The 25054-nt window shown below is 40.5% G+C and overlaps 1 protein-coding gene across 1 annotated transcript in view; it reads right to left on the bottom strand.

Annotated features, from left to right (window-relative positions):
• DHTKD1 (dehydrogenase E1 and transketolase domain containing 1) overlaps nt 1-25054 on the bottom strand; it is a 50848-nt gene that overhangs the window by 8538 nt on the left and 17256 nt on the right. The window contains exons 3-13 of the mRNA XM_077897232.1: nt 22743-22954; nt 21764-21958; nt 19462-19731; nt 15926-16097; nt 14716-14914; nt 11788-12100; nt 10279-10363; nt 9608-9747; nt 5755-5905; nt 4597-4703; nt 3140-3304 (exon numbers count right to left, since the gene is read on the bottom strand). Coding sequence (XP_077753358.1) covers nt 3140-3304; nt 4597-4703; nt 5755-5905; nt 9608-9747; nt 10279-10363; nt 11788-12100; nt 14716-14914; nt 15926-16097; nt 19462-19731; nt 21764-21958; nt 22743-22954 — 2009 coding nt within the window. The remainder of the gene's footprint in view (nt 1-3139; nt 3305-4596; nt 4704-5754; nt 5906-9607; nt 9748-10278; nt 10364-11787; nt 12101-14715; nt 14915-15925; nt 16098-19461; nt 19732-21763; nt 21959-22742; nt 22955-25054) is intronic.

Here is a 25054-nt window from a genome sequence, read left to right on the forward strand (position 1 = left end):
AAAAGAGAGAAAGCAGTGAGGCCAGCTAAAACTAAAAAGATGTTTCTGCTTAAATATAATTAGATACAAGGGTGGTGGTGGAGGGATGGGTGAAATAAGTGATGGAGATGAAAGAGTGCACTTGAGAGAAGCAGCAAGTGATGTATGGAAATATTGAATCATCATATTGTACACCTGAAACTAATATAACATACTGTATGTTAACTAACTCAAATCAAAATGAAAATTTAAAAAGCTAAAAATTTAAATAAATAAATAAAACTAGTTATGGAAAATGTGTATAAAAATGACAAAAGGAAATTACAGACCAATATCTCTGATGAACATGAATGCAAAAATTCCCAACAAGGTATTAGCTAATCAGATCTAACAGCACATTAAAAAGATTATTTATCACAACCAAGTGGGATTTATTCCTGGGCTGCAGGGATGTTTCAATATCCATGAATCAATGTGATACACTACATTAATAAAAGAAAAGACAAGAACCATATGATCCTCTCAATAGGTGCTGTATGCCAAAAACCATTTGGCAAAATACAGCATCCTTTCTTGATTAAAACTCTCAACAAAGTAGGGATAGAGAGAACATACCTCAACATCATAAAGGCTATATGCAAAAGACCCACGGCAAATATCCTCCTTATGGGGAAAACCTGAGAGCATTTCCCCTAAGGTCAGGAACATGACAGGGATGTCCACTCTCACCACTGTAGTTCAACATAATACTAGAAGTCCTAGCCTCAGCAATCAGACAACAAAAAGAAATAAAAAGCATCCAAATTGGCAAAAAAGAAGTCAAATTTATCTCTTCACAGATGACATGATATCTATGAGAAAACCCAGAAGACTCCACCAAAAATTGGTAGAACTGATACAGGAATTCAGCAAAATTTCAGGATATGAAATCAATGCACAGAAGTCTGTTGCATTTCTATATACCAATAATGAAGCAGTAAAAAGAGAAATCAAGGAATCAATCCCATTTAAAACTGCACTAAAACTCATAAGATACCTAGGAATAAACTTAACCAAAGAAGTAAAAGATTTGTACTCTGAAAACCATAGAACACTTGTGAAAGAAACTAAGGAAGACACAAAGAAATGGAAAAACATTGGAAGAACAAATACTATTAAAATGTCTATACTAACCGAGGCAATTGCATCTGCCTTCAGCTCAGGTCATGATGCTCAGTCAGTTAAGCTGGGTGGCTCAGTCAGTTAAGCATCTGCCTTCAGCTCAGGTCATGGTGCCAGAGTCCTGGGATCCAACCTACATCAGGTTCCCTGCTCAGTAGGAAGTCTACTCCCTCTGCCCCTCCCCCTGCTCATTCTCTCTCTCTCTCTCTCATAAATAAATAAATAAATAAATAAATAAATAAATAAATAAAATCTTTTTTATTTTATTTTTTTAATAAAATCTTTTTAAAAAAGCCTATACCACCCAAAGCAATCTACTCATTCAAAATCAAAATAATACCAGCAATTTCACAGAGCTGGAACAAACAATTCTAAAATTTATGTGGAACCAGAAAAGATCCCCAAAAGCTAAAGTAATGTTGAAAAAGAAAACCAAAGCTGGAGGCATCACAGTTTCACACTTCAAGTTCTATTACAAAGCTATAATTATCAAGCTAATATGGTTTGGCACAAAAACAGACACATAGATCAATGGAACAGAATAGAGAACCCAGAAATGGACCGTCAACTATATGGTCAACTAATCTTCAACAGAGCAGGAAAGAATATCCAATGGAAAAAAGATAGTCTCTTCAACAAATGGTGTTGGGAAAATTGGACAGCAACATGCAAAAGAATGAAACTGGACCAGTTTCTGATACTATACACAAAAATAAATTCAAAATGGATGAAAGAGTTAAATGTGAGACAAAAATTCATCAAAATCCTAGAGGAGAACATAGGCAGCAACCTCTCTGACCTCAGCCACAGCAAATTATTTTTAGATCTATCTCCAGAGGCAAGGAAAACGAAAGCAAAAATGAATTATTGGGACTTCATCAAGATAAAAATCTTCTGCACAGTGAAGGAAATAATCAATAAAACTAAAAGGCAACCTATGGAATGGGAGAAGACATTTGCAAATGATGTATCAAACAAAAGGTTATTATCCAAGATCTATAAAGAACTCATCAAACTGAACACCCGAAAACCAAAAAATCCAGTCAAGAAATGGGCAGAAGACATAAAAGGACATTTCTCCAAGAAGAAATGTCATCCAGAAGACTAATAGGCACATGAAAAAAATGCTCAACATCACTCATCATCAGGGAGATACAAATCAAAACCACAATGAGATACCACCTCACAAGGGTCAGAATGGCTAAAATTAACCACTCAGAAAATAATTGATACTGGCGAGGATGTGGAGAAAGGGGCACCCTCTTACACTGTTTGTGGGAATGCAAACTTGTGCAGCCACTGTGGAAAACAATGTGGAGGTTCCTCAAAAAGTTAAAAATAGAGCTACCCTATGACCCAGCAATTGCACTACTAGGTATTCATGAAAAGGACACAAAAATAGTGATTCAAAGGGGCACATGCACCCCAATGTTTATAGCAGCAATGTCCACAATAGCCAAAATAAGGAAAGAGCCCAGATGTTCACTGACAGATAAATGGATAAAGATGTAGTGTGTGTGTGTGTGTGTGTGTGTGTGTGTATATAAAATATTACTCAGCCATCAAAAACAATGAAATCTTGTCATTTGCAAGGGAATGGAATTAAAGAGTATAATGCTAAGTGAAATAATTCAGAGAAAGACAATTACCATATGATTTCACTCATATGTGGAATTGAAAAAGAAAAACAATGAACATCAGGGAAGGGAAGGAAAAATAAAAGGAAATCCGAGAGGGAGACAAACCATAAGAGACTCTTACCTCTAGGAAACAAACTGAGGGTCACTGGAGGGGAGGTGGGCCGGGGGATGGGTTAACTGGGTTATGGGCATTAATGAAGGCACTTGATGTAATGAGCCCTGGGTGTTCTATGCAACTGATGAATCACTAAATTCTACCCTGAAACTAATGATACATATATGTTAACTTGAATTCAAATAAAATCTTTACAAAATGATAAAAGGAGAAAGGCTTCCTAACCAGTTTTTTTCCTACTTACAGGAAACCTGAGTAACATCTTTGGAGAAGCAACAATGAGGGGTTTTCGGAAGTTCCGGACCATCTGTCTCCTGAGCAAGTGGAAATATTGTGAGGGGGTAGTTGGGTTCACCACAAACATGTTTACTGTGTCTCCATCTACTCCTTCTTCTCTGCTGTCACACATCTAAGAGAGAAACAAAAGAAAGGAACAAATGTTCAGATCACCTAATTCAATCAATCAATCAATCCCTGTCCTAAGGGAAACATGTCTGTATACTGATGACTCTCAAACTTATCTTCCACACACCTGTTTTTATAGTTCTTCCTCAAACTGTAGTTTTGTATTTCATGTGTAGTCCTTAACTTACCTGCAATTTATTTCTGTCAACTAGTTTTTATAAAGTCATTTTCCTGTATTATTAGCTATCAATATAAACTATCTATCTACTGTTCTATCTACCTTTCTACTAATCTGTCACCTAGCTGTATATTTTATCTGCACTTATGCCAAAATAGCTAATGATATTCATGTACTTAGGGTGATGTACATAAATGTCTCCATTTACTCAAAATGCACCAGAAGATAATAAAGATTTATAGATAGAAGGATGATAGATGAGTAGATGTGATTAAAACAAGTACAGTATAATAAAATATTAATGGTAGCATCTAAGGGGTTGGCATATGAATATTCAATGTAAAATTTTATGACTTTTCCATAGGTTTGAAATATTTCATAATAAAATATTAGGAAGCCATAGGTATAAAAAGACGTAGGTAAAGATCCTTACCAAACAATAACAGTGGTTATTTCTGGGTGTTTATTCAAATTTTTTTTTAAGATCATGAATCATTTTATTTTATTTTAAAGATTTTATTTATTTTATTCATGAAAGACAGAGAGAGGCGGAGACATAGGCAGAGGGAGAGACAGAGAGGGTGGAGACATAGGCAGAGAGAGGTGGAGATATAGGCTCCCCTTTGGGGAGCCTGATGTGGGACTCAATCCCAGGACCCCAGGATCTCGCCCTGAGCCCAAGCCAGATGCTCTACCACTGAGCCCCATAGGCGTCTCAATCATTAATTGTTTTATAAAATACTATCATTAATCAAAAACAATTTTTTAAATAAAAATACAGATTTCTAGGCCCCACTTGGAATAATCTGATCTCGTATTGGTCCCTGTGTGTCTTTGCAAAAAATCTCCATAGGTGATTCTGATGATCAGCCTGGTTTGGGAACCACTGACCTCTGCCATCCAAGAACCACTTTAATCGTCATAAAGCCATGATAGTAAGATATCCAAGGCATCAGATTGATAAGGAATAATGACTTTGCATTAAATCTATTTCATTCAAATACTCCAAGGTCTTAGAGCTTAAGGCATGCGTTAAGTATCTACAGGAGGTAGTTCTATTTCAAAGCACCTAGGAAGCAGGAAAGGATTTCTTGGAATGCAGAAGGTGTTGGACATACCTGCAAGAAACGCTCGATGCGGCAAGAGGAGTGGTCGGGTCCAGCCCCATCATACCCGTGGGGAAGGAGAATAACAATGCCGCTCTGTAGCAGCCACTTGGCCTCTCCTGGAAAAACACACGACGGGAAATAAGAACCCTCTGACGCAGGAGCAGAATGGTCTGATGTGATTTGAGCAGTGGCACAAGTTTAGTTTGCTGTCTGATCCCCTGGCATCATTTCCATCCCATGCCCTTTCAGGCAGCGTTACACGCTTCAGAGGAAAATATCCACCCTACCAGCTGAAACCCCATAGGACATGCTCACTGAAAGGGCTTTAGCAGACGGAAGACAAATTATAAGGTGAATGTCCTGGTTTCAAGGACAGCAGGTACCACTCTGATTCCATGCCAGACACAGCACCTACGGAGAACAGGTGGCGCCTGCCCTTCCTCACAGCACCACTTAAAACAGGCCACTGTCCGCAGACTGCAGGTGTGACACTTGGGACAGCCTCCGGACGGGTCAAAGGCCAGTCTCCCCAAGGCACTTCTCCTCCTTACAACTACAAGGTTACAGAGAAACACAGCCACAGGGAGGCCAGAAAGGCGCAAAATCCCAGAGTGCTTACCCCCAAAAAATGGGGTGAGAGGGACTCACACGTGTACTTTACATACTTGAAATTTTACAATAAGCAGCTTCTGCTCTTGTAAATGATGACTGAAAACAATAAAGACGCGCAACTACCAGCTTTCAGATACTTAAACATCCATGGGTTGAGGGAAGTGGACTTTCAAGGCTGCCACTCGCTCTGACCACAAATCCTCACGGAGTCACCCCTGCCTGCTTGGTGTCCGTTCACCTGCCCCAGGCGCATTCCCGCAAGTCCCACTGCCCAGGAGCTGGCAGGTCCATGCCCTGCTCCCTACGGCCAAGCACAGTCCCCTGAGAAGGTGCTGACCCCCACAGTCACTGAGTGGCCCCCGTCCCCTGGAAGCTTTTGTAACCATCTGCCAGCTGCCATGCCTGCCCCAGGGGATGGCAGGGCAGCCCCCAAACTCTCCTGGGGGGCTGTGCTGTGCTCCAGCATCTCAAAAGCAACTATGGCCCCTTTCTATGTACTTGTCCCCAAGACGCTGAGACCGTCCATCCACTCCACATGCATATGCCAACACCAACCTCCAGAGATGAACGTGTCAAAAATGATCTGAGCACCATTGAAGAAATCACCAAACTGAGCCTCCCAGAGAGGCAGTAACTTGGGACTTTCAATGCTCATCCCATATTCAAATCCCAGGACAGCCTCTTCTGACAATGGGCTGTTGCTGACCTAATACAAAGGGAGAGAACAGAAATACTGTCATGCAAGGAGAGATGGGGCATGAATGAGTAAGGCATCACAAACCCTCTCAAAAGGAGGAGAGGCATAGAGTGGAGTGTTCTTTCCATTCATCTCCACATTTCTATGAGAAAGGAGATCTACTGCTCTCTGTGAAGATGAGCACAGACCTTCCTTATGACCTGCCTTGGGCTCAGGTCATGATCTCAGGGTCCTGGGATCTAGCCCCACGCTGGGCTCCCTGCTGGGCAGGGAGTCTGCTTCTCCCTCTTCCTCTGATCCTCCCCTTGCTCATGTTCTCATACTCTCTCTCTCTCTCAAATAAGTAAATAAAATCTTAAAAAAAGAAATTTCCCCTGACCAGTGTTCTACAGCTGTAGCTTCCTTTCATGGTCAAGCTTCTAGAAGAATTATCTAATCCACTCCAGTTTCTGTTACCCCTCAAGCTAGTGCAATCTAGCTTCTGTTCTTACTCCTCCACTAAAACAGCTCTATATGAGGTCAACCCTTGACCTTCCAGTGGCTAAATCCAATGGCCACGTTCTTCTTCCTCACATCTGACTTCTCCCTCCTTCAGTTCATGACACAGTGACTCCCAGTTCTCCTCCTGCCTTTCTGGATGCTTTTTTGGGGGGGAAATTTCCTCTGCCAGCACCTTAAAAACCTTTTCCCAGGACCCCTCAGCCCTCTTCTTGTTCTGCTCTCTCCTAAGGAGATAATCCCACCTCTGTGGTTCAAACATTTCTACACCCTGATGATATCTGAACCTGTACCTCTAGACTACACTCCTTCATTAGCTCCAGACATACCTAAATTGCCTTTCTCTAATGGACAGAAACCTCTATGTTATTCAGCCACATCAAAGGCAAACATCCAAAACTGAATCATCTTTCCTTACCAAACCCATTCCTTCTCTTTACATTTGGGTGAATGCTGTCATCATGTAGCAATTGTCTGAGTCAGGAAGCCAGGAGATAAGCAAGATTAGTCTTTCTTCTCTAACTCCTTACATCTACCACTAAGTCTTACAGCTGTTCTTCTCAAATCTGGCCCCATTTTTTGTCTGCACCACTATTGCCCTAATTCAGGTTCCCACAATTTCCTGCCTAGACTATTGAGAAACCTTAGAAACTGCCCTTACCTCAATAAAGCTGGGATAGAAAAACTATCCAAAGTTCTCATCCATCTTCAGCTTCCATAGCTCGGTCAGGAGGGCTCTTTCTGATACAAATCTTGATCACCTGCTCAAAATTCCTCCAAGGTTTCCAGCTTACATAATATTCTAAGTCTTTCATAATGCAAGGAGTCTGGCCAGTCTCCTCTTCCTTACTCCTGTACCCACTTTGCAGCTTAACCTCCAGTCACATGAAGCTATTTGGAGTTCCCATCCTCTTACTTCACAGGTTTTGTATGTACTATTGTGCCCACCTGGAATAGTTCTCCCTACATGCATCAGATTGGGCAACTCCTCATGTCCTTCTAGCCCCAGCTCAAATCTGGCTTCCTCCCCAAGCTTCTCCTGACTTCCCAAGTAGACTCTCTGACCTTCACATGTGCATTCATGTACTTTGCACGCTTGTATAACATCTACCTTCATTTCTTGAATTTATTGCTTTTATTTATTCCAAAATGCTTTTGAGATGGCTCACAACATACCAGATATACAATGTGATCATGTAAATGTAAGCAGAGAGAAAAAAGATAAAGATTGAGACATACAACAGAGGGGAAAGACAACCTAGTGACCTATAGTTACCAAGGGTACCATGGCCCCCGCCCCTTCCTGAGAGCCATTGCTGATAGGGGAATGCTGCACAATTGCAGAAATCATGAAGCATACACGATAAAGACAAGCTACTCCTCAGTGAACTGCAACCACTCTCAGTACGACAAGCAAGCAGGAGTTCCTGCGAGGGTCTTCATATAAAGGACATGGCATCAGAAAATTAATGAAATCTTTGACAGCATCTTCATAACAGATGCAAGGCATTTACTTGGGGCTTTCTAAATAGTAATATTCAAAATGAACTGATACTACATAACAAGTCACAATTCAATAAAAGACACTGGGGCCAGGGGGTGATCCTTAAGATTTCAATATCTAGATCACCAACCTGACTTGATCCAGGGGTAGATTTTAGACTAAAGTAAAGATGAGCTTCATGTCCTTTTAAGTAATTGTCCTGGAATCTTGCTTTTGACAAGTGAATTTTTTAAAATATTGAATATCAGTAAACTCAAGATTATACTCAAACAAATGACTAGAGTAGGAAAAAAGATGACATGACACTAAGCATACCTTGAAGGATAATTTATCTTAATAAACATTATATGCCCGGCATTATGCTAGTTGTCAGAGAGATAAAAATGAAAAGACCCAGTCTTCATAAAAATGAAAGACCCAGGGTCTCATTAGCCTTTGACCCTATAGAATAGCTCAGGGACTAGCACATAGAAACACATGGTAATAGATATATTCATCAAGCCCACCAAACCTTAAAAAATAAAGTAATCTTGAGAAAGCTGGACATTTTTTTAAAGTAAGCTCTATGCCTGCTGTGGCACTTGAACTCATGACCCAAAGATCAAGAGCTTCATGCTCTACTGACTGAAGCAGGGCTTTTTTTTTTTTTTTTTTTTTTTTTTTTTAAAAAGCAGGGCTTTTTTTTTTTTAACAGGCAAGAAATATTGGCTTATTGTCCACTTGCTCAGCTTACTTTAATGAATTCAGCAACACACAGATTATAATGTCAATTTTGGATTGAGAAAATGAACATCTGTTTGACATTTATATGACTACAGATAAGTAGCTAGAGTAAGATAGCTCTAGTCTACTCACTAACTAGTGCATTGCTTGCATTCCAAGTGTATAGACCTACATTCTCCACCCACTCAGCACCCTTTATTTCAAAAAGGATCGAACCCATGTTGTTGCAAATAGCAAGATTTCATTCTTTTTTATGGCTGAGTACAATCTAGAGGGTATAAGGCTAAGTGAAATAAATCAGTCAGAGAAAGACAAATACCATATGATTTCACTCATGTGTAAAATTAAGAAACAAAAGAAACGAATGAAAAGAAAGAGAAACAAAAAAAACCAGACTCTTCGAGAACAAACTGGTTGTTACAAGAGCGGAGGTGGATGGGTGGATGGGGAGGAGGTGGATGGGGGGATAGGAGGATGAGGGGGACAGGTGGATAAGTGGATGGGGGTTGAGGAGTGGTTGGGGAGGGGTGGATGGGAGAATGGGGGATGAGTGAAATAAGTGAAAGGATTAAGAGTATGATTATCTAGATATGGAAGTGCTGAATCACTATTTTTTTTGTACACCTGAAACTAATAACACCATGTTAGTATACTGGAATTGAAAACTAATTGGAAAAAAAATAAGTTTGAATCCAAAGTTGCTGACATATGTTTCTAGTTTTTTTTTAAATCCTGTAACTATAGGGCACCTGAGTAGCTCAGTGGTTGAGCATCTGCCCTTGGCTCAGGTCATGATCCTGGAGTCCTGGGATCAAGTCCTACATCGTGCTCCCCACAGGGAGCCTGCTTCTCCCCCTGCCTATGTCTCTGCCTCCCTCTGTGTGTCTCTCATGAATTAAAAAAAAGAAAAAAAGAAAGAAAGAAAGAATCCTGTAAGTATAATTATCAGCACCTAGGTTTTACAGTAGATGAAAAAGACATCCTACCTCTAGAAACCCCTTCTGATTAGGGTCCATATGGTTCAGGGGAATAAAGGTGTCATCGGTCTTCTGGCAAACCACCATCGCATGCCTCTGACTAAAAGTTCCACGGCCAACATCCTGCCCACTCAGACGGACATTAAAACCTTAAGCAAACAAATAAGGATAAAAGAAAAATCCAGATTCCAATGAATAACCTAAGCATTAACAAGGCATGATGACCCTCAGTTCCCATACATCAGCTCATCCTGAGAATTTTCCTTAGCAAAGACATTCCCTTATTAAAATATACCTGTCCAAAAATAAAAATTAAAGTAAAAAAATAAAATATACCTGTCCTATACTCAAAAGTCTGTGGAAGATGAGATTATACAAGAACAGAAAGACATCATTTGCTCTACAATTTTTAGAGGAAAATATCTTTCCAATTTATCCCTCACAGAGCCCTTTGTTTCCCAGCAAGAAATGTTCTGTAGTCTTTCTCTGATGAAGGTTACCAACATGAGTTATACTAAGATTAAATAAAAATAACATTGTCGAGTAAGAAAAGTTTAGAACCTCTCTAGTCAATGAAAACGACAGGAGATAGTTCTAATTCAAAACCACGGGAGTCACATATAACAAATGTCACACAGAGCATCCCCTGCCAGCTGTGCAGCTAAACAGAAACTTCTTACCCTGAGCAAGTAATGAGCCCAAGGCAAGAGCTTCTGCTGTGGCCCAGTCTACCTTTGTTCCATCCATCACTTTCTCCAGTCTGGACTGCAAAAAATGGAATGAAAAAAAAAAGAAAAAAAAAATGGAATGAGAAAGAAAAAAGACATTTTTAAGAGTCTACCCTCTTTTTCACACGGAGGACAAAAAATGTAATGCAACAATGGAAGTATCAAAATCGTAATGTTAAGTAAAAGAGAAAGTGCAGAAGGAAATGTAAGAGGATGGTCACAGTTGTAGGTTTTCAAACAGGCACAATAAGCAGGCACTCCGGTTAGTGGTTAACCTGTGCATGGGGAGGAAATGGCTCCAGGGAGGGCACGAGGGGAACTGTACTAATATTTTAGTTCCTTAGCTGGATGGTAAGTGCATAGATTGTTTTAAGGATCTCTGTACCTGGAGCGCCTGGGTGGCTCAGTTGGTAAGGCATCTGACTCTTAGATTTGGCTCAGGTCATGATCTCATTCATTGTGAGATCGAGCCCTGCAACGGGCTCCCCGCTCAGCGGGAGTTTGCTTGGACATTCTCTCCCTCAACCCCTTCCCCCCTACCTCAAATAAATAAATATTTTTTTAAAAGTCTCTTTATATATAATAAAAACCTAAAAATGAAGCTAGTGTTGTAAAGATCATCCAGAGGACAGTGCCTTGTTCAAGCTTAAGAAAGGCCTTTAGCTTCTTGCTCCTCTGTCTTCAGCATGGAGAGTCCCATGTTCTGGGAAACTTCCGAGGCCCATGCAAACCAAAACTTCAATATATTTAATATGAGGGGCGCGTGGGTGGCTCAGTCAGTTGAGCATCTGCCTTTGGCTCGGGTCATGATCACAGGGTCCTGAGATCAGGCCCCATGTCGGGCTCCCTGCTCAGTGGGGACTCTGCTTCTCCCTCTCCTCTCCACTCATGCTATCTCTGTCTCTCTCTCTCAAATAAATAAATAAAATCTTAAAGAAAAAAAAAGCTATTATATTTAACATGAGACAATATGTAAAACTGCAACGTGTATTAGGGTCTAAATGGTTGCCTTTGGAGATGTGCGTGTTGATTTTTATTTATTTTTGTTTATGCTACCCCTCCCCCCAAAAAGCATTTTCTGCTCACTGGTCAGAAAAATCAAAACAGGCATTCCAGTACAGCTGTATTTTGGATGATATACATGTAGTACATGTGAATGTCATGCATTAAACATGTATGAATAAATAAAAGGAGGAAAATGAGAAATAGGCAAAATCTGAATGGAGTATCAGTACCAAAACATGTATGTGTGTATGAAGGGAAGAAGAAAGAATGGAGGAAAAGTGGACAAGTCCAAGTTAGATGACTATCAGTACCAAAACACCCCTAGGATCAGTTCCCAGAACCTAGTGACATACAATAAGTGATTGTCAAAATCATTAGCCAACTGAAAAGACAGATCAAGGCCAATTTCTTTGCTGTGCAAGACAAACAATAGCCAGAAATTTTAATGCTCCCTACCTGAACGTACATCTTCAAAAGGTGACTGTGCATCTGGAGTTCCTCTGGCACCTCCACAGACTTCCTGCCAATAAACCGCAGGAGATCGAGGGGCACACCCGTGTTCCACGTGGTGATGCAAGCTTGTGGCTGGACCAGGCCCTGCCAGTGCGCCTGCAGGTTGGTGGCCGGGGGGTTGTAGTGGTCTATGTGAGTTAAATGATCATTTAACTTTGCATAGTAGGAGGCTTTGATTTCTGACACCTCTTCTGGGGTCATGAGTCCATTGGCAATCAGGTGCTCTGCATAGGTGTCTGGGATGCTCTTTCGGGCTCTGGCCAAGAAACAGGGGAGAAAAGTCAATCTGATTTGTAAAAATCAAAGAGTGACAGATACAGTCATTGTCAAAGGTATTACAGAGCATCATCACTATAAACAAGGCAAGTGGGGGGTGCCCGGGTGGCTCAGTGGTTGAGCATCTGCCCTTGGCTCAGGTCATGATCCCGGTGTCCTGGGATCCAGTCCCACATCAGGGTTCCTGCACGGAGCCTGCTTCTCCCTCTGCCAATGTCTCTGTCTGTGTCTCTTATGAATAAATAAATAAAATATTGGGCAGCCCAGGTGGCTCAGCGGTTTAGCGCCGCCTTCAGCCCAGGGCATGATCCTGGAGACCAGGAATCGAGTCCCACATCGGGCTCCCTGCATGGAGCCTGCTTTCCCCTCTGTCTGTGTCTCTGCCTCTCTCTCTCTCTCTCTCTCTCTGTCATGAATAAATAAATAATACCTCTAAAAATCAATCAATCAATCAATCAATCAATCAATAAATAAATAAATCTTAAAAAAAGGCACACAGGACATGTCAGGAACTAGAAAGAGGGAGTGGTTGCACAACATTGTGAATGTACTAAAAGCCTCTGAATTGTTCACTTCAACACAATCCATTTCATGTTATGGAATTCTCACTCCAATACCTTTTTGTTTTAAGAATTTATTTATTTATTTAATTATTCATTCATTCATTCATTCATTCAAGAGCCTCACAAGCAGATGGGGCAGGCAGAGGGAGAAACAGACTCCCCGCTGAGCAGGGGGCCCGATGTGGGGCTCAATCCCAGGACCCTAAGATTATGACCTGAGCTGAAGGCAGACATTTAACTGACTGAGCCACCCAGGTGCCCCTACCTCACTTTTTTTTAAGGCAATAGTGAGTAATAACCTCTTGCAAACAATAACAAAAAAACAAATTCATCTTTTTAAGCTTTCATCTACATCAAGGCAGAAGTAATTAGTAGAGTTTCCCTATAAATTGACACATTCTGGACAGTTATTCTTTATAAGACTAACCTACATTGTCTACCCACCCCTTTATTTCAAAAAGTATTGAACTCAAAGTTACCAACATCTATTTCAGGTGGCTTTAGTAATCCAGTTACTATAATAATCAGTACCTCAGTTTAATAACAATAATAAGGCCACTCTACGTTCACGGAATACTTTAAACTACAAAGTTTGCTCACATACTTTATTGTATTTAGTCCTGACAAGAGTGAGAAGTAAGCCAGATATTTATTTATTTTTTTAATGAGGCCCTGAGCCACATCAGGCCACTCAGCAGCTGAATTCAAACAGAACTCAGGGATGCCTGGGTGGCTTAGTGGTTGAGTGTCTGCCTGTGGCTCAGGTTGTGATTCCGGGGTTGGGAATTGGGTACCACAGGCCGGGGCTCCTCGCAGGGAGGCTACTTCTCCTTTTTCCTGTGTTTCTGCTTCTCTCTCTGTGTCTCTCATGAATAAATAAGTAAAAGCTTTAAAAAACAAAAAACAGAGAACCCAGATTTATTCTTCCAAAAGCAGTTCACTACCTGTATCCAGAAAGACCTGTAAAATGTCACCCAATTTATTTTTCTGCTTCCATTTATATCTATGAGGAAATAAAGTGGGGAAGGGGCTCTGTTGTACTTTCTAGTATCAAGAAAGGAAATTCCCAAGTAATATATTCCTCTCTGTCACATTAACCCTCTGCCCCAGCACTGTCCAATAGAAATGTAGCCTGAGCCAATGTGTAGTTAAAACTTTCTTGGGGTCCCTGGGTGGCGCAGCGGTTTGGCGCCTGCCTTTGGCCCAGGGCGCGATCCTGGAGACCTGGGATCGAATCCCACGTCGGGCTCCCGGTACATGGAGCCTGCTTCTCCCTCTGCCTATGTCTCTGCCTCTCTCTCTCTCTCTCTGACGATCATAAATAATAAATAAAAATTTATAAAAAAAAAAAAACTTTCTTAGTGGTCATCTGAGTAAAGGTTTAAAAAAAACAGGTGGAATTAATTTTAGTAACATTGATTCAACTCAATATATGCAAAATATGGTCACTTCAATACTTTATCAACATTAAAAATAACTATTGAGATAGTTTACATTCTTTTTGTCAGAGGGAGTCTTTGGAATCTGGTGTGTATATTACACTTACAGGCCATCTCCAGGAGGACTGGCCACATTTCAAGTGTTCAGTAGCCATGTATGGTGGTGGCTTTCATATTGGACAGCATGTTTCTCAAGATTCCTTACAATCCATCATGTTACCTCTTGCCAAGGCACCGAGTAAGTCCTGGAGGACCGGTTTTCGGTCCTGTCAAGGGCATAACAAGTAGCTTTGGGTTTTGGGCTTAGTCTCCTACTACCTTAGTCTCCCATCTGCAAATGAGGTTGGTAAATGGCCTTCGTTCATTCATTGAGCAAACGTGTAGAGTTTGAAGAATATGAGGAGCTCTCGTAGGACCCATAGTATGACCATACCAGTTTGGTCAAGACTCTTCCAGTTTTAGCACTGAAAGTTCTGTGTGCTAGGCCACCCAGGGAGTTGGTCACCCTACCTCAGAGTGTCTAATAAAAATAGTAAAAATAATGTGAGCACTATGGGGGCAAGGGGACCTTCAACAAATGTCTATAGTTGTACCTGATGATTTTATACATGACTGGGTTGGTGAAGAAGGGCTCGTCCAGCTCGTTGTGGCCCCACTGCCTATAGCATAACAAATCAACAATCACATCCTTCCGGAACTGGCGCTGGTATTCAAAAGCCAGTTGTGTGGCACGGACCACTTCCTCTGGGCTATCTCCATTGACATGGATGATGGCGCAGCCCACAAGCTTCCCTGAGGCAGAGAAGACAGATGAAACCAGCCAGCTAACCCCAAGCGACATTAGCCCACCTCCAAGTCCTATTGCCTGTGTGGGGAGGCAGCCCACATACTCAGAGGTGGTTTGGCTGGGTTGTTAAGAACCCATAATTTGGAGTCCAGGTGACAGGAAAGAGGTCATGTCCCAGCTCTGCGACTTACTCTGTGACCTTGGTAAACTTAGGAATCTCAGTTTTCTTATCTATAAAACTGGAATAATAGCTCCTACCTATTAGTGATGTAAAGCATACATGAGTTAACAAAAAAAGTCCTAGAATGTGCTTCTGGTATCTCTAACAAACTAATCACAAAAATTTCAAATAGATAGGGACCTCTGGCTGGCTCAGTTGGAGGAGCATGTGACTCCTGATCTTGGGGTCATGAGTCTGAGCCTCACATCAGGTATAGAGTGTGCTTAAAAATAAATGAACTTTAAAAGAAAATTCACATAGAGAGCCCAAAAGGCATCCAAGCCAGGGTCTGGGTACAACTATTCCTACCAACTAATAGTTTTTGTAACTCTGTGAACTGGGTAATGGGTAAAAAAGCCCTGCCTTTGTCTTAAAACTGCCAATTTCCAAGGTAAAACAAGTCAACTTTGCTTCATCACATCTGATTTTTTAACCAAGACCACTTAGCCAAATTCACTTACTGAACATATCCTTCTTGACTAAGGTCTTGGGTACCCCAGGTCTGAATCTCCTAAAGACAAGTACCCTGGTATAGTACCAACTGTGTTGATCTTTGGTTTTCACCAGATCACTCAACTGGGTACTTGGGCCATTTGAGATGACACCTTCTCAGTTCCATTCTTGTCTTATTTCCTTGGGTTCAAAGATCACACTCACACTTTTAAAGGAATATTAATAACACTGTTGGTAACTACTGACCATAGCTGATCCAAAATTTAAAATGGGATAACCAGCAAGATTCACTCTTCCGAGTGAACTAGATGTTGATCTAGGGCTGCCTCCCTATTTTACATACCGATATCACTGCAGTATAAGGAAGACCTTCCTCTTTCTGCAGGAGTGGTATAACCCAGCTGGTTATTGACAATCAGATGGACACTCCCACCAATTCTGAAATGTGGGAGATTAGACAGCGTAAATGTTTCGGGGACAATCCCCTGACCACAGAAAGAAGCATCACCGTGAACCTAAATCATGGAGGAGAAAACGAGAAAATGAACTCATAAGGGGTGTAGAAATTTATGTTCCCAATTTGGAATAAATTGTTTTCCAATAGTAACAGGAATAAAAAACAACCATGCTCTCTCTCCCTGCTCCCCTGCCCTCCCCAAATTCTGCTGGTTCTGTATAGGATTTTCTAGAATGATTAGGTTGACCTCAAGCAGGTTTCAAAGCCTTTCTCCTCTTGTGGCCACCAGGTTATTTACTCTACCTATCCCCACATTGTCACTCACACCCATCACTTCTGATATACCCATCAACATTCTAGAACACACAGCAGCACCGCAGAAGGAAGGGCTATTGGAGGTACAGAAGGAAAATCAGCTCCAGTACAATTTTCATGAAAACAGCCTGCAAGACATGAGGAAGAGTGCACAGCTTTGAACCCTCTCTCTTCCTCAATCATCCTGCCCCTGAAAAGTCTGTGTGCAGCTTGCATCGCCTGGTCCCCACTAGGTGTGCTGGCCACCGCTGTGAACTTTATTAAAGAGAATGATGTGACAGCAAAGAGAGGAGGCAGGGAGGAAAATTTATCACAGGTAAGTGAGAGGATGCTTTGAGGAACCAACAAAATACTACCACACAACATCCAGAACATTTGAAGTCTGTTAGATCACAATATTATCACAAAACCTGACAGACAGAAAGTGGTAGAGAAAAGAGGAAATCTTTTTTAGGAAAGTTAAAAGCAAATAATAAATGAATGGTAGATCTTGGAAGATCTTAGAAGAAGGTATGAGTTCTACTGACTTCAGGCTAAAAGGCAATTACCTGTCAAACCAACAAAATCTTATACACCTTAAATTTATGTAATGTTGTCAAATATACTGCAGTAAAAAGTAAATTAGATAAAACTCTATTATCATAAACAGTCAAAATGCTGGATTAAAGAAGAAAATGATCTGAGAAGCCCTAACAAGATAACCATTGTGACTCTAACAATAACAGAAGACCTAAATATGAGTGAAGAAGGAATACTTTGAGTAGATTTGTTAAAAGGACATTGAAAATATCTTTAAAATAGTTATTTTTATGTAAATAGAATGTTTTGGCTAAAAAAGGAAGCACTCCTTTGCGTGACATTTCCAGTCCACACCTTCCCTTGGCTAGGAGTCTATAGGTATGAGTCCCATTTTGGAGTATCTATATCTAGTAATAGCCTACCCCTACATTATCTCTACAGCATTAATCCACTCAACAGCCAGGTTGGGGAACCAGATAAGGATGTCACAACTGTTCTTTTCACAGATGAGAAAACCCAGGCTCACTAACAGTGTATATTTCACTTTGGACTAGTCGCTGGGGCTTCTATAATACCTCTGGGGTTTTTTCCTACTTGTTTCTCCACCTCTCCAAGTCTTCCTCCTGGATCAAGGAACTTATGTACACGCTCTCATTTAATTCTCAGAACACTATGAGGAATGTAATGTACTCCCATTGACCTATGAGATACAGAGAATCTAGGCAACAGAACCAAGTACACTAAGCCAGAAAGCAGCAAAGCCAGGATTTGAACTCAAGCCTTCTTGGTTCCATGGTCTTTGTCTTTTCTGCACCATGCTACACTGTAAAGTCCAACCCTTAGCCACAGGGTCCAGGGACTCCTGGCATCTGAACACTCCTCCTTGCTGATGGGATTTCTAGGCGGTAGTGATGTAAGAGTAGTTCAATAAAGCAAGGAAGAGGGAGGGATGTGTGCCTCTTCTGCTCCTTTACAAAAATGTTACAGTAGAGGCATTGATAAGAATATAACACTGGGGAGGGGGACACCTGGGTGGCTCAGTTGGTTAAGCATCTGACTCTTGACTTTGGCTCACGTCATGATCTCAGGGTTGTGGGATCAAGCCCTGTACCAGGCTCCATGCCCAGCACTGAGTGTGGAGCTTGCTTAAGATTTTCTCTCTCTTCTTCCGCCTCGGGCCCTCCTTGCCCCCCCCCCCCCCCCAACACACTCCCTCTCTAAAAAGGAAAAAGAACATAACATCTGGTGTCAACTATACTCAAACAAAAATTTTCCAAAAAAAGAACATAACATCTGTTCATAACTTGCATCATTTTATCATGGTCTTTAGATTCTTGGCACTAGAGCACACATGTGCCATTTGCTAATTTTACTTTCTTCTTAAATCGGAAGAGAAACCACTCCACCATGTCCCATAAAGCTTTTTAGGAGTGAGGGTCCATAAACACACAAATGCTAGGTGAGGTGGAAGCTACTTAGCCAAACACGGTATAAATGACAATCTACTTTCACAGGGTTCAGGACCCAGATAAACAGAAGAAGACAGGCAGAAAAAGTAGCATCCAGAATCTCACCCACCACACTTTTATGGGCTCCAAATTTAGAGTTTTCACAAGAAATCAGAATTGTGTCCTTGAACAAGGCAAGACATGTACAGACACAGCAGGGCAAAATAATTTTGTAACACAAAGTAGACAAAAGAGGGCACTCAATTTCTCGTCACTTTAAAGAAAATGCCATGTCCACCTCTTACTCCTGAAGTCCATGTTAAGACCTGCTTAATGCACTGGGTAAATGCGAGTGACTGAAATATTTTAGAGTAACATGAATTAAGTCAAGTGAAAGGTAAAGACAATGTTGGCTAACAACATTTCTATTTCAAAATACCATTCTATAGACAAATGCAATGCTGCCTACCAGCTATTTACCTACTATATATTTCTGGTGCATGAAAAATTAACATGAATAAGATACAGCTCTTATTCATGTAGGTAGCCAAATATTTTTCTGCCTTATAGATTTACCTATTCCTCTGGGGTTTAACAACTCAGTTACTGATACTCAGAATTAACTACTGCCCAGTAGTTAAAAGTTCATATTTAAATGAATACTCATAGAAAACCAAAGTGACCCACAGCCCAAACCCCTAGGCTGATGGGTTACAAAAGACTGGGGTGGGCAGGTAAAGGACGCAAGAGCCACACTAATAATTTGTACTTGACGCGTTAATGCCAAAGACCTTTATTTTGTTTTATTATTTTTATTTATTTATTTATTTATTTATTTATTTATTTATTTATTTTATTTTTTTAAGTAGGCTCACACCCAGCATAGAGCCCAATTTGGGGCTTGAACTCACAACCCTGAAGTCAAGACCTGAGCTGAGATCAAGAGTTGGATACTTAATCTATGGAGCCACCCAGATGCCCCAAGATCTTTATTATAAAAGAAACAAGCAAGACTTGTTAGATACATGAATACCAGGTAGTTTCCTAGTTTCCACCACCTTCTTTAAGAACTACCAGCCTGGGCTTACCTTCCTCCTGGTCTCCCCAACCTCTGGCTTTACTTCCTGAAGCTACAAGTACCTGTAAGCAAATGACTTTGTCCCCAGGCTGAGCCGAACTGTCTGGAGAATAGTCTCCATCCTGTCTAGACTGCTGCCTGCCACGAGTCTTCCCGACAGCCACAGGGTTGACGGCTTCCAGGTGTGAGGGGTTAGGCAGCATGGTCACGTGGAGGGGATGGTGTGCGCCAAAGTCCAGGTCAACCGAGGAGGTCAAGTGAGATAGGACATCTCCCGTGGCTGAAACATTTTCCGGAAATTCACTTAGGCCTCTCATTTTACGGAACATCAGCTATTATGAATAAATATACAAGAAAAAATGTCTTTTTATCACAATGGAGACCAGAGAAGAGGTGGTTAATTTAAATCATACAATTAAAAAAACTTTGACACCTATGTTTGTATAACTATTATCACCATGTATTCTTTAAAAAGAAAGGTACAAACTTCAAACTTTAGAGATCTTCACCATCAAATGAAATACCAACACTTTGAAAAGATCTCAACATGACTAGTTAGACATGTAGATAGTAAGCTAGGTAGTACGATGTAGGATAGTTACCTCTGCCTTGCTACATGCAAAATAATTTTTCTTAAATATACCTGTTAGAATATATTCTCCAAAAGGACTTTTTATGAATCTTGTTAAAGGTAAACAGGAAAGGGGTGCCTGAGTGTCTCAGTTCGTTAAGTGTCTGCCTTTGGTTCAGGTCATGATCCCAGGGTCCTGGGACTGAGCCCTACATCAAGCTCCCTGCTTAAATGAGAAGTCTACTTCTTCTTCTTCTTCTGCCCCTCCCCACCACTCGTGCTCTCTTTCTCTCTCAATTAAACACATAAAATCATTTTTTTTAAAGATTGTATTTATTCATGAGAGACAGAGAGAGAGAGAGACAGAGACATAAGCAGATGGAGAAGCAGGCTCCTTGAGGGGAGCCTGATGCAGGACTTGATCCTAGGACCATGTTCCGAGCCAAAGGCAGACTCTCAACCACTGACCCCCCAGGAGTCCCAATAAAATCTTTTTAAAAAGAAAATGATAGAATAGAACTTAATCCCATTTAGACACAAGATGACACACATCTATTAGTTCAAGTCTCACCTAAAAAATTCTACTGTTCAATTCTCAAAGGACTTCATTTCATTTTCATACTCTACTTCGAGACATAATGTTACTACCCATCTTAAAAATGCATAAGCAAGAGGAATTATCAAAATTGTTCAAGGTCCTTGGCTAGGTCAAAGCCGGGTCTTAAGCCAAGGTGATTACCAAAAATAGCATGCTATCCTCATTTATCCAAATGGTTTGGATGACCCAAAAGCTGCTTACTGACCTATAGAAGCACACATAATTAGAGTGTGGGTACATCCACGTTGCTCACAAATATGAGCATTTATAATTCAGCACCTTTGAGTCATGTTTTTGTCTGCAATAATTTAGGAATGCAATTTGTGGTTCAGGGATTTCTGCCTGTGTTTAAGCACATGCCTCCACCTGTCAATCGCTTTATTCTGTCGTAGTCTGCCTTTTGGAAAGCATTTGTCTTTGAAAGGTTGATTATCAATTTCTTGGCATCAGAAAAACTGAGGTACGAGTAGTAGTGGTAATGCTTGGCTCTGAGACACGACGTCGTATTATATTTTCTAATGGTTTATGGGTAACACCTCCTTCCATAGGCTCTATTCACTCCATTACCTCTCACAGTCCCTTTAACATTTACAATTACTTTTAATCTCCTGGCCAAGATCAGAAGTGAGGTTTAGTCATACACAGTAGCCACGATCTGATTAAATTCCAAGTCGCTCTGATGTTCCCGGACATAAAATCTGCAGCCTTGACTCTCAAGGCTTTTGAGTTGGATGGAGCAGGGACACCAAAATCCAATTATCTATAAAACCATTCCCGTGGGTGGTCTCCCAGGATAAAAATGCATTAGTAGCTTTAGTACAATATGTTAAGTATAAACCCTGCACATAAATGGAAGGTAGAATGGACTTCTTGGAAGGTAAAATTATAAATAATCGCACAGATCTTAATGTTTGTTTGAACAATTTTTATGAAATCAGGAAAGTGTGCTTCAAAGAGCAGAAGTAATCCATTCATATCATCTGCAAGAAACCAAACTAACCTTTGACTTCCCTGAGAGAAGAAAGGATGCATATAAGAATACACAGAAAAGCAACCCAAACACGAAATCTATCCATCCATTAATTAAGCTACCTCTTGACCAACAGTACAGATGTTTACTCGCGTTTCTACAAGGAATTATTATCATCGGTTCTATTGTGTCACAGTCAACTGTGCATCAGAGAAAGTATCTTACCTCTGGAGGGAACTGCAGAAGGCCTGTCAATAAATTAAGTCTCCCTCTGTGGGGCATGCCAATAATAACATCCGTTATCCCGCTGTAGGCAGACATTTTCAGCAACTCATGGAAAAAGCCCATCATGCTTTCAGCTCCTTCGCCCCCATACCGCTTCACCGTGGCAAACTTGGTGGCCAAAAAGTGGTCAAACTCCTATGGAACAGCACGGCAGACACATGTGTTGCAGGAAGACAGCCGGCCAAAGTCAGACACACAACGTTTATGTGTGTTGTAGGAAGACCCCACATTACTCCAAGTGGTTATAGTGGTACCCCTTCACGACACACTCCAGAGATGGACAGGGCGTGGCAGGAAAGCTTGGCAAGGACACCAGCAGGAAAGCAGAGAAAATAACATGAGTTGTAGAATAACTAAGCCGCAGAGGAAGCCTCTTAGTATGTGTTCTTCTAAGAAAAAAAATAAAAAGAATGTGTTCGTCTAGAACAAGGGCTGGGCCTGAGATTCTGACCGTCCCAGCCCATGAGTCTGAGAAGAGGGCTCCACAGTACTGTTTCATCAAGGCTACAAACCATCCAACTATCCAAACTACTGGGAATCGTTTTCTTGTCATCTCGATCACAGCCCTGAGAGATTCAATTCCATTAATTTGTACCAAGTGCTGTCATGCATAGTTTTCTTTGATCATTCCAGGTAATAAAAAGAGAAGTAAGATTTTAAGGATTTTGCAATCTTTTAGAGAGTCAATAGGTGAATATATAAAAAACATTTTGACTCTGAAGAGAACCAATAGCTCTGTTGTTTGGCGATCTACTTGTTTCTACTGAGAACAGCGTGGTGTATGTTATATTGTCTGGTGTGTTGAGGCAGTGAGGTAAATGGGGGAGGTAAATGACTTAATTCCCTCTGTTTGAAATTTATGTATCTTTGCAGAAATTGAGTCATCCTATTCCATTGACATTAGCTGGTACTTTTATACCTGAGATTCCAGCATTAGTTTTGACAAATGTTTTCGCTCTTCTGTGGTAAAGGTCTCTTTTTTCAGTTCTTCAAATCTCTTGGCAAACCAGTCTTTCTCCTCCTGGCTCTGAAGTTGGGAGGTTTCAATAGAAATTTGCCCACAGTAGATTTGGTTAAGATAGGCTAAGACTTCCTCAAGAGAGGCCTCCTCCTTCCCCATGTTTAACAATCCTAAAAATGGAGTCAAAGGATCATTTTTAAAAACAACCATGTAATTTATTACAGAACATACCAAAATAATTATTTCAAGTCAGAGCATTTAGTTCTGTATAACTCAGGTCACTATCAATGGCTAGCTAGGTTTTTATAAAGGCAAAACTCAAAATAGAGTCAGAGGCCTAGAAGTAGTCAGAATAGCAGAAGGAATATAAATCTTTCTCCACAAGGACAGAGCCAAGCTGCTTTATGCTAAATTTTGATTCTATTGTAATTTCAAACTAAAAATTGAAACCTGACATTTATCTGCTTTATAGCTACAAATCAGATGTTCTACCTTTATCTGAAATACCTTCCCAAATGTTCAAGTCGTATTAATACCAATAAATTAGTGTCTACTGTTGAACAGTCTTAATGTGACTTAATATTGATAGCAAAGCAACATTTTAAGGTAAAAGGAAATCTACCCAACCCCTGGTCAAAAAAGGGGAAGGTTTTTAATATATCAATAGTTTAGCACAAAATCAATTATCAGTCATTTGCATCAACCTACAACCTGGGTTTAACAAACCAACATTTACCTTATTATTGTTTATGGTTTCTCACAATAAACTTTAGCTCTTTGATACTGATTGACCATTCAAGTTATAGAAATTGCTTTGTGTGTTGCTTAGCTTCTCTGCCTTGCATTTTAATCTATAAAATGAGGGCAGTCAAAGCAACTTACGGGGTGGTTGTTAAGATTAAATAAGATAGGTAATAACCCAATGTCCCCTGATGTAATAGTCATACAATGGAATATTATTCAGCCACATGGAAGAATAAAGTACAAATTCATGTTACTATTTGGATGAAACTTGGAAACGTTATGCTAGGTGAAAAAAGCTGACCCCAAAGGCCACATATGGTGACTTTATTTACACAGATTGTCAAGAATAGGCAAATCTATAGAAATGGAAAATACCATTAGTGGTTGCCAGAGGCTGGAGAGAGGACAAAATGGGGAGTAACTGCTTACTAGGCACAAGATTTCCTTTTGGGGTGATAAAAATGTTCTGGAACTAACTTGATGGTTGCACAACATTGTTGATGTACTAAGTGTCACTGAATTACATACTTTAAAATGGTTACTGGAGGGTATTATGCTGAGTGAAGTAAGTCAGTCAGAGAAGGACAAACATTATATGTTCTCATTCATGTGGGGAATATAAATAATAGTGAAAGGGAATATAAGGGAAGGGAGAAGAAATGTGTGGGAAATATCAGAAAGGGAGACATAACGTAAAGACTGCTAACTCTGGGAAACGAACTAGGGGTGGTAGAAGGGGAGGAGGGCGGGGGGTGGGAGTGATTGGGTGACAGGCACTGGGGGTTATTCTGTATGTTGGTAAATTGAACACCAATAAAAAAAAAAAAAAAAAAAAAAAACAAAGCCAAAAAATAAATAAAATGGTTAAAGTGGTGGGGTGCCTGGCTGCTCATCAGTCAAGCATGTGACCCCTGACCTCAGGGTTGCGAGTTCAAGCCCCATATTGGGTACAGAAATTACTTAAAATAAAATTTAAAAAATGGTTAAAGTGGCAAAGGTTATGTGTACTTTACCCCAATTAATATTTTCAACAAATTAAAATCATTAAATGTGATAATGCAGAGAAGCATGCAGCTTTGTTTCTCACATTTTCTGGTATTCTTATAAACTACATGTATTTCAAATATGCAGACCTATGCTTCTAAAAGAAGAGATATACAAATACGTGGTTAGAGATAAACATAGATTTGTCTGTCCAATAAGCAAGTTTGGAGAATCTACTATATACCATAAGCTGTATTGACACTGAGGGAATAAACATGGCTAAGAAATGGTCTTTTCCAAAAAAAAAAAGAAAAGAAAAGAAAAGAAATGGTCTTTTCCAGGGCTCCTGGCTGGCTCAGTTGGTAGAGCATGCTGCTTTATGCAACTCTTGATCTCAGGGTTGTGGGTTCAAGCCCCACGTTGTGCCTAGACCTTACTTAGAAAAGAAAATAAAGTCTTTTTCCTAAATGAAATTTAAGCATTACAGAGCAAAATTTATAAACAAGTAATAATTATACTATGTCATATAGAAAGGTAGTTTT

This window comes from Canis aureus, chromosome 5 (genome assembly GCF_053574225.1).
Source record: "Canis aureus isolate CA01 chromosome 5, VMU_Caureus_v.1.0, whole genome shotgun sequence".
Lineage (NCBI taxonomy): Eukaryota > Metazoa > Chordata > Mammalia > Carnivora > Canidae > Canis > Canis aureus.